Consider the following 13,318-nt stretch of genomic DNA (forward strand, 5'->3'; position numbering starts at 1 on the left):
ACACACACACACACACACACACACACACACACACACACACACACACACACACACACACACACACCACACACACACACACACACACACACACACACACACACACACACACACACACACACACACACACACACACACACACACACACACACACACACACACTCTGGACTCTTGACAACCATGTGAATCAAAGTTTTATAAACTTAAAAACATAGAAATTACAAAAAGGAATGCCTATAAAAGTAAGCAAATACACCACATATATACAGAGCAATTTAGTGAGAAATTCAACTGTAAGAATATCAAGATGTTCACATTTCTCAAAGCAAAAAATCTCAAATGAATGGACACATTGCCCATTTCTTAATCCAGTTTACAAGGTGACACAATACAAACAAAATCATTAAAAAAAAGCCAGTGCAAGTTTACTAAAAATAGTGTATCAACATTTTCCTCATCTCATAAAAAAAATCTTCTTCTTGGCTCAGAATAACTGTGGTTGTACCCTCTCAGTCTGAGTTTTTATGTCAAATAACCCGAACGAGTGCTAGTTGAGGTGCATCCTGAAGTTCTCGAGGATTACGAGTCTCTTTACGTCGGCTGGCAGAGGGAGGCATCAGCTGGGCTCACCACAGTCTGGCAAGGTTCCATAACTGCTGACCAGGCTCCTGCGGCTTTCACCACTGGCTGCCTGGCACAACATATTGTCAGCTTCCTCATCCTCCTCATCCTCCTCATCCTCCTCCTCCTCCTCCTCCTCCTCCTCCTCCTCCTCCTCCTCCTCTCGCTGCTCAGATGGCAGGCTGCAGCTTGGTCAGGTTCCTCTGGTGCATGCTGTGGTGGCGCACCAGCTCATCAGAACGGGCAAACTTCTTCTCGCAGCTGGACCAGCGGCAGGTAAATGGCTTCTCACCTGACAAGGAGGGGACAAACAAGAAGAAAAACAAGATAAAGTTACAACAACTATAGAAATGCAAACTTGTGTTATAATGTATTTGAATAGTCTCAGAATGGAGCGGTAGGAAATAAAGGTATACGCACTTGTTTTACCTGTATGAGTCCGAGTGTGCGTCTTAAGATGATCTGACCGTGAAAACTTTCTCTCACACGTCTCGCACTGAAAGGGCTTCACTCCTACACAGGTGTGCAAACAAGTGTTGTATTGACAGAGATAGAAATGAGAAGAAAGCAGAGCAGGGGTCAAAGGTTATAAAATGGAGCAATCAATGTGGAGGTTGTAAGCATTACAAATTGAAACCATTCCGGACGATTTTATAATCTCAGCATGTTTTATGTATGTATTCATATTATTTATATATCAAATTAGTTAAAGCAACATGGTTTACAATGTTCTTGTTTAATTATATGTTGTCATAGTTTAATACTGATATGAAGCTACAGTATGTGTTTGAAATAAAGTTAAGTTGGTTATAAATGCTTGTTTTATCATTTTTGATCTGACAAAAAAGAATATTTAGATTATTTGGATTTGTCATATACATTATCTTGTCTATTTAAAATCCAAAGCCTGTTTTTTGGCCTTCTTCTCAGTGACAGGAACAGATAGAAACATACCAAATCCTACTTATTTATTCATATATTTATTGGCCTTATAGACAAATTAAAATATACTGGGTCCAAAAACAATTGAATCTCCCAGTGGAGTACCAACAGTGGGTTTATTTTTGTTATGTTGTGGAATGGACAGTTCCCCTAGGATCTATAATTTTTTTTAAATTCCCAGAAAAGGGAACTGAGTTCATGACGTCAGTGTCCTCAGAGGCAGCCAAGGCCCTGGAGGGATGTCACACCCTAACTCATACAGTAGCTTTACGCCGGTGTACCTGTGTGTCTGCGCTGGTGCCTCTTCAACTGGTCTGAGCGAGAGAATCTGCGGCCGCAGTCTGTGAAGTCACATTGGTAAGGCTTCTCTCCTGCAAAATAAACCATCCATATCCACAGCTTTATCAATTTACTTTGTACACAACAATACACATTCACACCTGGGCATCATACCAACAACCATATAATTTCTTAAGTTTGTATGAATTTCTCAATTTCATTTAGCAGCAGTTCTGAGTTTAAATGAAATCCTCTCACCTGTGTGTTTGCGGCCGTGCATCTGCAGATGTGACAGTTTGAAGTATTTCTTGCTGCAGCCAGGATAATCACAAACAAATGGACGCTTTTCACTAACTTCAGATGACCTCACACTGGGTGGAGCAATGCCAGCTACGCGCCGAACATCCTTTAAGAAAGAGAAGTCAGAAGGCTTAGTCGTCCAGAAGTGCACTTTGTGTATGTATTTACTGTAAGGCTGTGTGTTGTTTTGAGCCTGCATGTGTGTAACTCTGACTGACCTGAAGTCCTCTGTAGACACCATGTGTGTGTATGTGATACTGGGCACTCATGAGCATGGGTGGGGCTGTGGGGTCACTGTCATAGCTGGGTGCATGGGCACTGCTGGACAGAAGCAAAATAAAACAAACAGTTTGAGTGCAAAACTGAGAGTTTTAGCAAATGAAATAAATTCATCAATTGGTCAGGACGGTGCATCTAGTCCAAATAAATAAAGTTAAGGGAAACACCTTAAAGTGTTAAAACCTTAAAAATTCCGAAGTCTTGTCACACACACTTAAAAAAAATCACAATAAAATAGCTAAACCACACACACACACACACACACACACACACACACACACACACACACACACACACACACACACACACACACACACACACACACACACACACACACACACACACACACACACACACACACACACACACACACACACACACACACACACACACACACACACACACACACACACACACACACACACACACACACACACACACACACACACACACACACACGAATACGCTCATCCCCACTTCCTAATTTCCTTAGGCAGTAGGCCAACAGCCATCTGTTCAAATCCTCATCTTGTTCCTCCTCTGCTGCTCCACCACAAACACTGGTCAACAATGTAGTATACAGAATGTTATTTAAATAAAAACATAAAGGCTCACCTTTTCATCGAAGTTGCCAGGTTGTTCATTTGGTTCCAGGTTACACAATCCATTGATGCCATTTGGTACAGGTTATCACTGAGGAAAACATACAGCACAGTTATTAGCTTTGGGCAATTTTCGTAAAAAATGTTTGGTTTTTGTTGATTGGTGAACAAGATGTTGTACTTCAATAATTCAAAATGTTATGGAGGTTAATTTTGAGGGTGGGACAGATGAAGGGAAAATAATAACTGAACATTTATTAATTTTGTTCTCTATAAAACTGACAATATTTATGTTACTCTGCATTCTTCCTGTCATTTCTCTTCCCTTGTATGGATAATACTGGGGGAACTTCAAATGGCTCACTTATTAGCACATCCTGTCCACCCAGCACACTCCTCACTGGCTTCATTAAAAAACATGGGCTCTGAGCCAATCTGTACCTTGGCAGATCACACTATTGCACACACACACACACACACACACACACACACACACACACACACACACACACACACACACACACACACACACACACACACACACACACACACACACACACACACACACACACACACACACACACACACACACACACACACACACACACACACACACACACACACACACACACACACACACACACACACACACACACCACACACACACACACACACACACACACACACACACACACACACACACACACACACACACACACAATTGGAGATGCAGTTGTGCACTCTGCGGGGGTGAGTGCCTCCGTGCCTAGTACACCGTGGACCAGTGCATGACATCACTCTGTCCTCAGTATCATTAAAAGGCGGGAACCAGTTTCGGGGGAATTCTGGACGGCATTCCTTGAGAAGTCCTTGAGGGAAGGATCGAGATGGCTTCTAATCAGCTCTGAGCTATGTTACACTGTGGAAAGACTCACTGGTATCTGACATATATTCATGGTGTGTGTGTGAGAGCGTGTGCATGTGCATGTCCTTGTGGATGTCTCCGTGTTTGTTTGAGGGTTTCCAGCTCTTGCTCTAACAACAGCTTCCTTCCTCTTATCAACTTCTGTTCCAGTATTTGGGTTGCACATGTTCCTTTTCTCCAACAACATAGCAGGGTGGTATTCGAGGTATTTTACCCTTATTTACCCCTTCAGATGTTTTGCATCAAATTGAAAGCACGTTGGTAAAACATTCAGAGGTTAAAATGAGACGATTCCCAGCTTTAACAACCCAACATCCCCCACTTCACTTTCACTTTCACTGAACTTGTCTCTTTTACTTTTCCCCTCGTTTTTCCTCAGGGTGGACTCAGACACATGAGCAGTAGATCACTCAGTGTTTGTTTTGGCCTGCTGAGCACCAGTGGGCAGCACTTAACCTCAGAACAAATTAGGATTGAGGATCCAGGCCGTGGAGAGGCAGACGCAGGGCTTAACGTAGGATCAGAGAGAGTTCACACTTCTCAAAATTACTAGCAAGTGGGCGAGCTGCATGGGGTGTTGGTGGAAAGAATCTGACATTAGCTGACGAGTGAGGAGTCTAAAAGCGCTTGGGAAGGCCGAATTGTGCCGATGGAGGATTCAAAGTAGCAGGAGTCAAATACAGGAACAATAAGCGCCTGCAGGGACAAATGATTACCTGCTGTAGTTTCTCAGCAGCAGAGCTTGGCTGCTCGGACACGATTCTGAAGGATTGTGGCAGCCAAACATGGGAGGAGGAGCTGGGTACTGCTGGTCAACTGAAAAGTAAATGAAAATACAAAAGTTGCTTATTTTTTCCATAATTTATGAATAGTTTGGTCTTTAAAAAGTATGTTCACAAGATGCTTGTTTTATTCAAGCTTCACTCACACAAAGATACTTAACCTATCATAGAAGACTGAGGAAACATGCAAGTATACACACTTTTGGTAAAAATAAAAACATTAATAAATCATTATTACAATTGAGGATAACTGATTATCTTGTGATCAACCTATCAACAAATTGATTTAACGTCACTTAAAGTAAGCTGAAATAATTAAAATGCTTGTTTGTTTTTTCAAGCTAAACTCACACAAATATTCTTATTTACTTATTGCAGAACACTAACAAAACTGGCACATATTTACACTTGGTCAAATAAAAAATGAATGAATAATTGTCTTGTGATCGACCTATCGACAAAGGAACTTCACATGTTTCTAGTTGTTTAAAGTGGACCTATCATGCTATATTTGAATAATATAGTGTAGGACCATACCTATATAAGGCATATTTATACTTTTTTTTTTTCAAAATACCAAACAGATCATGCATTTTAGCCATGCCTCATTTTGCTCAATTTGACAATTTCTAGCTCTGTTTTTGTCTCCAGCGCTTTCGAACGGCAATGGCCGTGGCTGTCTCCTCCTGATTGGTGGAGTTGGCCCAATAGCCGTAGCGCCACCATCCTGACGTCAGGACAGTGTTCAAATCTGGATCAGTTTTTATCAGATCCGTTGCAGCCCCTTTTTTGGAGATTTGGGTATGGAGGAAAATAGAGAGGGTTGTGTTTTCTGACACTTGGTGAGTTCCCTGGAACACCGGGGACACATATTCATGTATAAAAGACGTACAAAAGTGCATTTTGCATGATAGGTCCCCTTTAAGTTTCTATTGTCATTCAGCAGCTTATCATCTATATCTTTTAAGCTGGAGCTAAAATATACTATTAAAATGAATATAAAAAACACATGCACACTTGTGTACATGCACGTCTGCACTTCTTTTCAAAGAGAGACCCGGTCAATCAGAAACAGTGGTTCTTTTCAGGTACATATAGTATATTAGTCCCCAGACAGTTTTTGACATTCCAGCAGAGTCACATAAAGCTGTTTCCTCAAGTTATCATTTCCAGAGTCATTAACCATACGTATGCTTAAAGAGCGAGAGGAGGCTGTGTTTATGTATGCCTGCGTGTATGAATGTGTGTGCCGACAGAGACGGAGAGAGATGAAGGAAAAATGGATAATAGCGTTTCTGTTTGATGTGAAAAATGGCGGGTTACTTATATAACCTTGCTGTGACATGACAGTCTTCCGGTCTGCGAGTCAATTCTGAGAAAAGGCGTCACAACGCAGACAGTTACCTATGTTGTTTTGCGGTGACAGAGTGTCCTCGTGTTTGAAGGACAGGCTGTGATGAGAGGGAGTGTGACCATAACTGGGGTTGCTGTCTAAACCCACTGCGCCATAACCTAAAAAAGAGAAAACACAAAGAGAAGCAATGGAAAGTTAAAATGATCTTATTCACTTAGATTATCATCTTGCGAATAAAACATGCAGGGTCTGCAGTATCTGGTCAGTTATCTGAATCCCCTGGTAGTAGCTCTTAGTCCCTGGCAGGGTCAACACAGAGACACATTTATCAAACTACTAAATCTTTTTTTCTTGTAACACATTCTCTTTCCTCCCATTTATCTTTGGCCTTGTGGTTTCATTATTTATGGCAGGTGGAAAAAGAAATTTGGCAAACACACCACAGGCGGACTGAGATGAGCTACTGTAGAATATTCTTGGTAGAAAAACAAGGTTGAATGTATGCTCATTTAATTACAGCTATAAGGGACACGCATGGTAACATTAACTAACATTATGTTTATGATTGCAATTATTAAAGTGTAATACATTTTAGAAAATGTTGCATTTGAGGAAAGCTATGTAAAAGTGATCATTCAAGCACAACATGAGTGCAACCTCTATTTTTCCTGAGCCAGCCCCGAGAGGGAGTAAAAATGACTCACAAATTCTTACTTAAATCCCAGCAGTCTGCATAGCACTACGCTTAGCGTTTATTATTACTACAGGACTTGCTACATAGTGATTCCTGAAAGTCATATCAGCAGACACACATACACTGGACCTCTAAGCCCAAATAGTCAACATTCACACGCAATGTTTACAGAGAAGGAAGAGATATCACAATGTTAAGATTTGACAGGAAACTAAAATTAAGTTTGGTGCCGGATTAAGATTCCAAATATATAAAAGTTTTGATTTTTTACCATGTGTTTTGTGCAGATTTGCTGGGATTTAAAAAAAAATCGTAGTAAATAAAGCTATTGATTCAATGTGTATCACATCACATCTATATTTTTTTAATAGCATAAGAAGTTGTTTTGTTAAACCAAGCAATTGTGGTCAGAGGATTTATTTTGAAGATTATGTACTCACTTTTAAAACTCCATGTCATTTTAAAATTACCACAGGCCAATAAACTCAAAAATGCAAAACCTGAACATAATTCATTCATTCGAGCTGATGAGCACATTCAGTATGTTTGTGTTCTTGGTCTTGGTCTTTGGCCAATTTGAATTTACTGGATGATCTAAGCTTCTTCTGAACAGTGTGTATGAACTGCAACATTCACTGTGGCCGCTCAACCCGTCACTATCTTTAAAAAAAAAAAAAAAAAGTATATATGTGTATTCATTAAATTGGTTGGTATGTATGCAATATTGGATAACCATTAGCTCGGGTTGCTTTGACCCAATGCTAGTGATATTTTTATATTCATTCTGCTGTCCCATAATACTTTCAAAAACCTGTTGTTAGTTAAACATAATTATGTGCATGACTTTTAAAATGGCAAGGGAGTTTGTGTGTGGCTCAGTCTAGATGTCTGCCAGAGCATTACCAGAAAGCTGTCAAGCTTTTTCCTGACACGGGACAGAATGACCCAGTACAGCACAAAACATCCTGCTCAGACACAAAACTGTTGACAACCCATAACATGGAGTGATATCATCCACATACACTGCAGGAAATAGGAAATAACAAAGTAAAAATCGAAATAAACAGTAATAAAGTCTAGATTTATTGATAAGTGTGTGCTCTTCATTTGTCGTGACTAATATTTAACATTAAGCTAATAAGAAGACTTGTAGTACTGGATGTGCACGCTTACCCTGGTTCCTGTGTGTAGGAGGACTGTCCATGCAGCCGGGCAGGTAGGTATTAGGAAACATCCTCGCTTGACCTCCAGTTGGCTCTCTGAAGGCCCCAACTCGACTGGGGGCCGAGCCTGTAAACTGGCCTGAGAAGTGAAATGTGATGCCGAGTCCACAGTGAGGGTCCTCGATCGGATCAGCGGTCCCCCAACCTGGTTCCTGCTTGATGAGGGAGTGGTGGGAGGGCAGGGAGCTGTAGGGAGAGCCGGGGTGGTGGTCCAGCAGTTGGGTCCACTGACCACCCCCAACAGACATCCCACAGCCACCACCAGCGCCCGGTAAGGATGGCACTGGAGGTAGGAGGGTCAGATCCCGAACATCTGACCCCATCGACATGGCTCCACACGGGTCGGTCAGCATTGTAGAAAGCAGGTTGAGACAGTCCAAATAAATAAGTGCTGGTATTCCACAAGCTGGGAGTCTCAGTTATAATGTCTCCTAAAAAAGTTTAACAAAAACAAAAAAACAACAACCTAAAGAAGCAGGGAACAAACTATTCCGCAAAAACAAACATCAGTGGTCACAACACACTATAGCAGCCATCTTTCCTCACACAAGTCATGAACTGGAACATAAATGAATGAATGACCTAAATGTGGACACCAAATTTCAAGCACCCTGTATTAGGAGTGGGAGTCTGAGAGGGCAGCAGTCCTTGTCCCTCTGTCTCTATAATGTCTGACTTTCCTTACTCTCCTGAAGGCTCTAATACTGCAGAACCCATTGGACAGGGGGAGGAGCGAGGGAGGCTGAGGAGAAGATGACTCCCTTGCCTTACCCCCGGCGACTGCACTTCTGAGTAGATTCTGACTAACATCCCATTTGCATGAGCGAGTGTTGCTCTTCCATCTTCGTTCAAGTTCAAGTGTTGCTCATATTAAATGTTTATGTTAGTGTGTATGAATAAGTGTCTGCAAGAAGGAGAGTATTTGATACATTTCTCAGAATGACTGTACTGACTTTAAGCATAAAACTGATACAAGAGTATTCGTAAGAACAAGAGTGTAAGTCTATTTCGTGTCAAGGCCCATGTTTGCGCAGATTAAACTGTAATTTTTTGTTTTCATGGATGAGATTTGTAAAATAAAAAAATATTGAATGTTCAGTGTGTGTCGACAAAATATTTAAAACTTAAATCAATGTCATTTTAAAAACAACTAAACTAAAATAGATATAGGCCGTTCTCAGAGATTCATCATCATTTCTGACTCTTCTGACTCATTGGTTACATGAAATACACCTCACTTTCAAAATAAGTTAACAAATATACAATATAAATTAAAGAGGCAATGCGAGCATCAGAATATAACATATTTGTTTTGGTGAAGTTGCATTTGGACTTTTAACCTATATGTGTTCTACTTGTTTACGTATCGAAAGTCAGGAGAGTTTGTTGTTTAATATATTGGCTGGAAATGGCTGTTTAAAAAAGACTGTATTGAATAACTAATAAACAGAATCAAAGATTTATTTATTATTACTCAAAATGTAAAAATAGCTAAACCTGCAGAAAATGAGCTCTGAGTGTATCAATTTTTCCATTTTGGGAATAGAACTGTTTTTGTTAAAGCAACTTGCACAAACTGCTTGGCCTTGGAGCTAAGCCACATCACACAAAGGGATAATTATTTATTGGTCGAGGAGAGGGGGAGTTTGTGTGTGTGTGTGTGTGTGTGTGTGTGTGTGTGTGTGTGTGTGTGTGTGTGTGTGTGTGTGTGTGTGTGTGTGTGTCAGCGCTTAAGAGATAGAGGTTTTGACCTCAACAAAAGCTTAACTCAATGTGGAACTACACAGGAATGCAGTAAGTTGGAATAAAAACATAAATTCAGTACAGCTGCTGTGGATCTTTAAACATTATTATATTTGTCAGATTAGCTGCCGGGTTCCTCCTTTTCATTGAAGGCTTGAAACGGCAACAATTATTAACTATTTGGCTTTTTAAGAATAAACCTTGTATACATTATATGTAGCGTAACAATCATTTATGAGATGAAAACTGTGAAACTATTTTTACTCTTATATAAATCAAACTTATAAGTCTTTAAAGTGATTGCATATTGTATTGCTTATTATAAAATGAGACAATAACATCATATAAGAGATCTTTAAATACTGGACAGTTGGAAACGTCTACGGTGTTTATAAAAGTTTTTTATTTTGCATCTGCAATTGCTTGACATTATACTTAATGAAAATTAAAATAACAAACCTAAATCTCAAGCTGTCAGTCACATGAGTTCTTTACTTGTGACAAATGAGCCCCTTGATCATTTAGACCACAACATGATGGGCAGAGATAAATTAGCCACAAGAGAGAGTTTTACAATGTAACTTCATCTTTTATTATACACTCAATTTCGAGATGGCACTAAAAATTCACGGACATGATGCTGCAAGGTGAAGAGTGTAAGCCAGTTCCTGTCATCACCATCTGGAATATTAGTCTAGGATTCCAGTGAATGTCAGTGACCCCGGATTCAACTTAAAAAGAAGAGGTGGGGGGAGGAGGGACATTACATTCAAAAACAGAGAGGGAAGTCTGAAGTCACTGAGAGAGTGTTGAAATTAGCTAGCAAGCTGCTGAGGTAGCATTAATTAATATTGCACACGTTTACAGAGCTTTCCTTTAATGCTCTTTACATGCTGGGTTACTGGAAGGAGTCAACAGAGATTAAGTGTTAAGTATATTGATTATTGGATAGTGAAAATTCAAGATGCTAGTGCAAAACAACTAGTTTGACAAGTAGCAGCAAGACCAGCTTGATAACATGTCGAGTAGATTCCTCTGAAGCAACAAATGGGCCTAAAAGAAGAAGCATAACAGCAGACCCTTTTTTCGACTACAATGAGGCACCATCTATGTTACAAGTTTCCCCAGTTTATCCCCCAGTTTTAGCAAAGGGTAATATATGACAATTTTATAGTCCAAGTGTATCTGATGACATCCATCACAACGGTCATAACCTTACAAAAGCTGCTAAAAGCGAAACACAGATTTATCTGGGTGGTTTGTGGTCAAGGAAAAGATAAAGTGCTCTCTGACTTACTCTATACTTGGAAATAAACGAGCGCAAAGGCAGACCCATATCCCTGAGGAACACCCAGACATTCAGAGGATGTCCACAAAGAGACTTCCAAATAGTAGCAAAGAAAATTAATATCTCCCCAAACAGTTAGGAAAAACCTTCCGTTGTCCACCCACTACAAACAAACACCAACTAAAGTAATGTGCTGCAAGTACAAAAGGTTGTGGCACAATTAAAAGTATCTGTAGAGAGTCAATAAAATGCGTGCCTCTGAGCCAAGGCAAATGCTAGCCGTGCCTTCCCCAGTGGAGTCTTTAGCGGGGATTCATCAAAGGTGACGGGGCCAGGAGAAAACAACCCTTTCAGCCCCTATGACGGATGGCAGTCCCCAAATACACCCATTCTTGAGATCAATCTCTGGTTTAGCCAGGGTTTAAAACAACATCACTGTTCAGAGGAAGGAAAATGGTCAATATTGCCTCTGACCCTTAACAAGAAATACAACAAGACTCAAGCTTTCTACAGCATTATGAGCAAGAGGGAATTTGAGATGGGTTTGTTCCTGCCAGAGACACATGATAAACTACAAAGATGACCTGGCAGAGCACCTGAAACTACAAAAAATACTTTCCACTTTAATAAACATCTGTATTATTCATACTACTGCATTTGCAGATAGACTATTTGTAAAGCTCCTATTTTGTAAACGAGAGCAATGGTGCTTTACCTTACAAGATTAACTTAAAAAAAACAATTTTATTTAGAAAAATGGTTGTGATATAATATAGGAGAGGACGGTGAAAAAGATAAAGGTGTTATTTTTGATGTGCAGACTGTGGCATAAATAAGGTACAACTTCTCAGGCATGAAAACTGGCAAACAACGGAACAGTACTGTATTGTAATGTTTCATCAACGCCCTCCTATCTGCCTGTGGCCTCTAGGAGATGGTTACTATTTAAATCAAAAGTCAGGCAGAACAATAATTCCTCTGTCTTCCCTTGCTACTTTCTCAGAGCACTATTTGGACATTTGTGACAGTGAGGCTTCTGCTCTTTGAGATAACATAATCTGAACGCCCTGGCCATCATCACTCTTAGACAATTAAGGATACATTTTGAAACAGTCATGTTATACCTTTTTAAGATTCTTTTGAATTCAATGTCAACTCCGCTTTGAAACAGCATGTACATTCTTTCTTTTGCCCATGACCCCACATGAAAAACAACAGTCGTCAGTTTTTAATTATCTCCCATATCATACCCGAGCGCTCTTCAAAGTGTTGCATATCACACTGGAGATAAGAAACAGAGAAGAAAGATCTGTGGGAGAGCGGGCATTTCTATGGTTCATGTGTCAGACACAACACTGGTGCACTGATCTTTCACACACCCGGGCTCTTCTTGATGTTGATGATCACCTTTCCCCTCTATCACCAAACCCAGGATTCCCCCCTCTTCCTGAATCATATACATACAAAGCTGGATACTCCAGGGTCAAAAACAAGAGTGAATTCATTAAACCAGGGAATATAAACACTCAGTTATTTTTAAAAGAAGTGCACACTGACAGTCGCTAAAGGAGAAGGCTGGATATATTATGAATCTTTGATATTGTCAACAAATCCCATCCCATTTTTTAAGGAAAAAAATGGCTGTGCACTGTATTTTTTAGCAAATGTTTCTTAAAAAGAGGAGCACAGGATATGTGTTGGGGCCTATTTCAAGCTGCTGATTTAACACATTTGTTGCGCTAGTGAGTATGACAGCACAGGATGGTGTTTACGAGATTGACGGACAAAAAATGTCCATGTTTATTGTTAAAACTGTATATTAATCAATGTTATAGACATTTTGTGTTTCCAGAGAAAATGCAGCTTTTACCTGCATATTTGTCTATTAGTGTTTACATTTAAAAAATAAAAGGCATGATAATAGATTGTCTTTTTAATAAATAATAAAACAGCTTTATAAAAAGCTACATACAATATAACATTTAAACCAAGGTTAAAAATGAGTCCACTATGAATATAATACATTCATATACATCTTAATAAATGTATTGACAAAACACAGTGTTGTTGAAAGTGTCTTGTTGAATTTCACAGAACAACCTATGTCTCATCCCAGCAGGTGGCTGTGTGTCAGGAGCAAGGCCGGCCTTTATCAGTTCTTTACAGTAAACCACAGCCTCTTCCATGCTGTCACACCCATAGCAGCTGTGGCCGGGGCGTAAGCAGTCATCAGAAAACATTTCAGATAACTCCAGCGGTTTTGTGTCTGTTGTCATACCCTTGAGCCTG

General features: G+C 40.0%; 1 protein-coding gene across 4 annotated transcripts; it reads right to left on the reverse strand.

Annotated features, from left to right (window-relative positions):
• Positions 1 to 767: 767 nt before the first annotated feature.
• On the reverse strand, positions 768 to 8,612 carry wt1b (WT1 transcription factor b). Of its 4 annotated transcripts, none has more exons than XM_034116686.1 (9): positions 7,949 to 8,612; positions 6,132 to 6,239; positions 4,662 to 4,761; positions 3,034 to 3,111; positions 2,358 to 2,457; positions 2,098 to 2,245; positions 1,842 to 1,931; positions 1,048 to 1,131; positions 768 to 910 (listed from the first exon to the last, which is right to left on the reverse strand). In XM_034116686.1, exons 1-9 carry the CDS (start codon positions 8,349 to 8,351, stop codon positions 789 to 791), a joined length of 1,233 nt encoding a protein of 410 aa, XP_033972577.1. In that variant the 5' UTR covers positions 8,352 to 8,612; the 3' UTR covers positions 768 to 788. The 4 variants fall into 4 exon arrangements, with proteins under 4 accessions (XP_033972577.1, XP_033972575.1, XP_033972576.1 ...); XM_034116684.1 differs by having other exon boundaries at positions 1,039 to 1,131; XM_034116685.1 differs by having other exon boundaries at positions 2,358 to 2,460.
• Between the last annotated feature and the right edge of the window lie 4,706 nt (positions 8,613 to 13,318).

This window comes from Trematomus bernacchii, unplaced genomic scaffold (assembly GCF_902827165.1).
Source record: "Trematomus bernacchii unplaced genomic scaffold, fTreBer1.1, whole genome shotgun sequence".
NCBI lineage: Eukaryota > Metazoa > Chordata > Actinopteri > Perciformes > Nototheniidae > Trematomus > Trematomus bernacchii.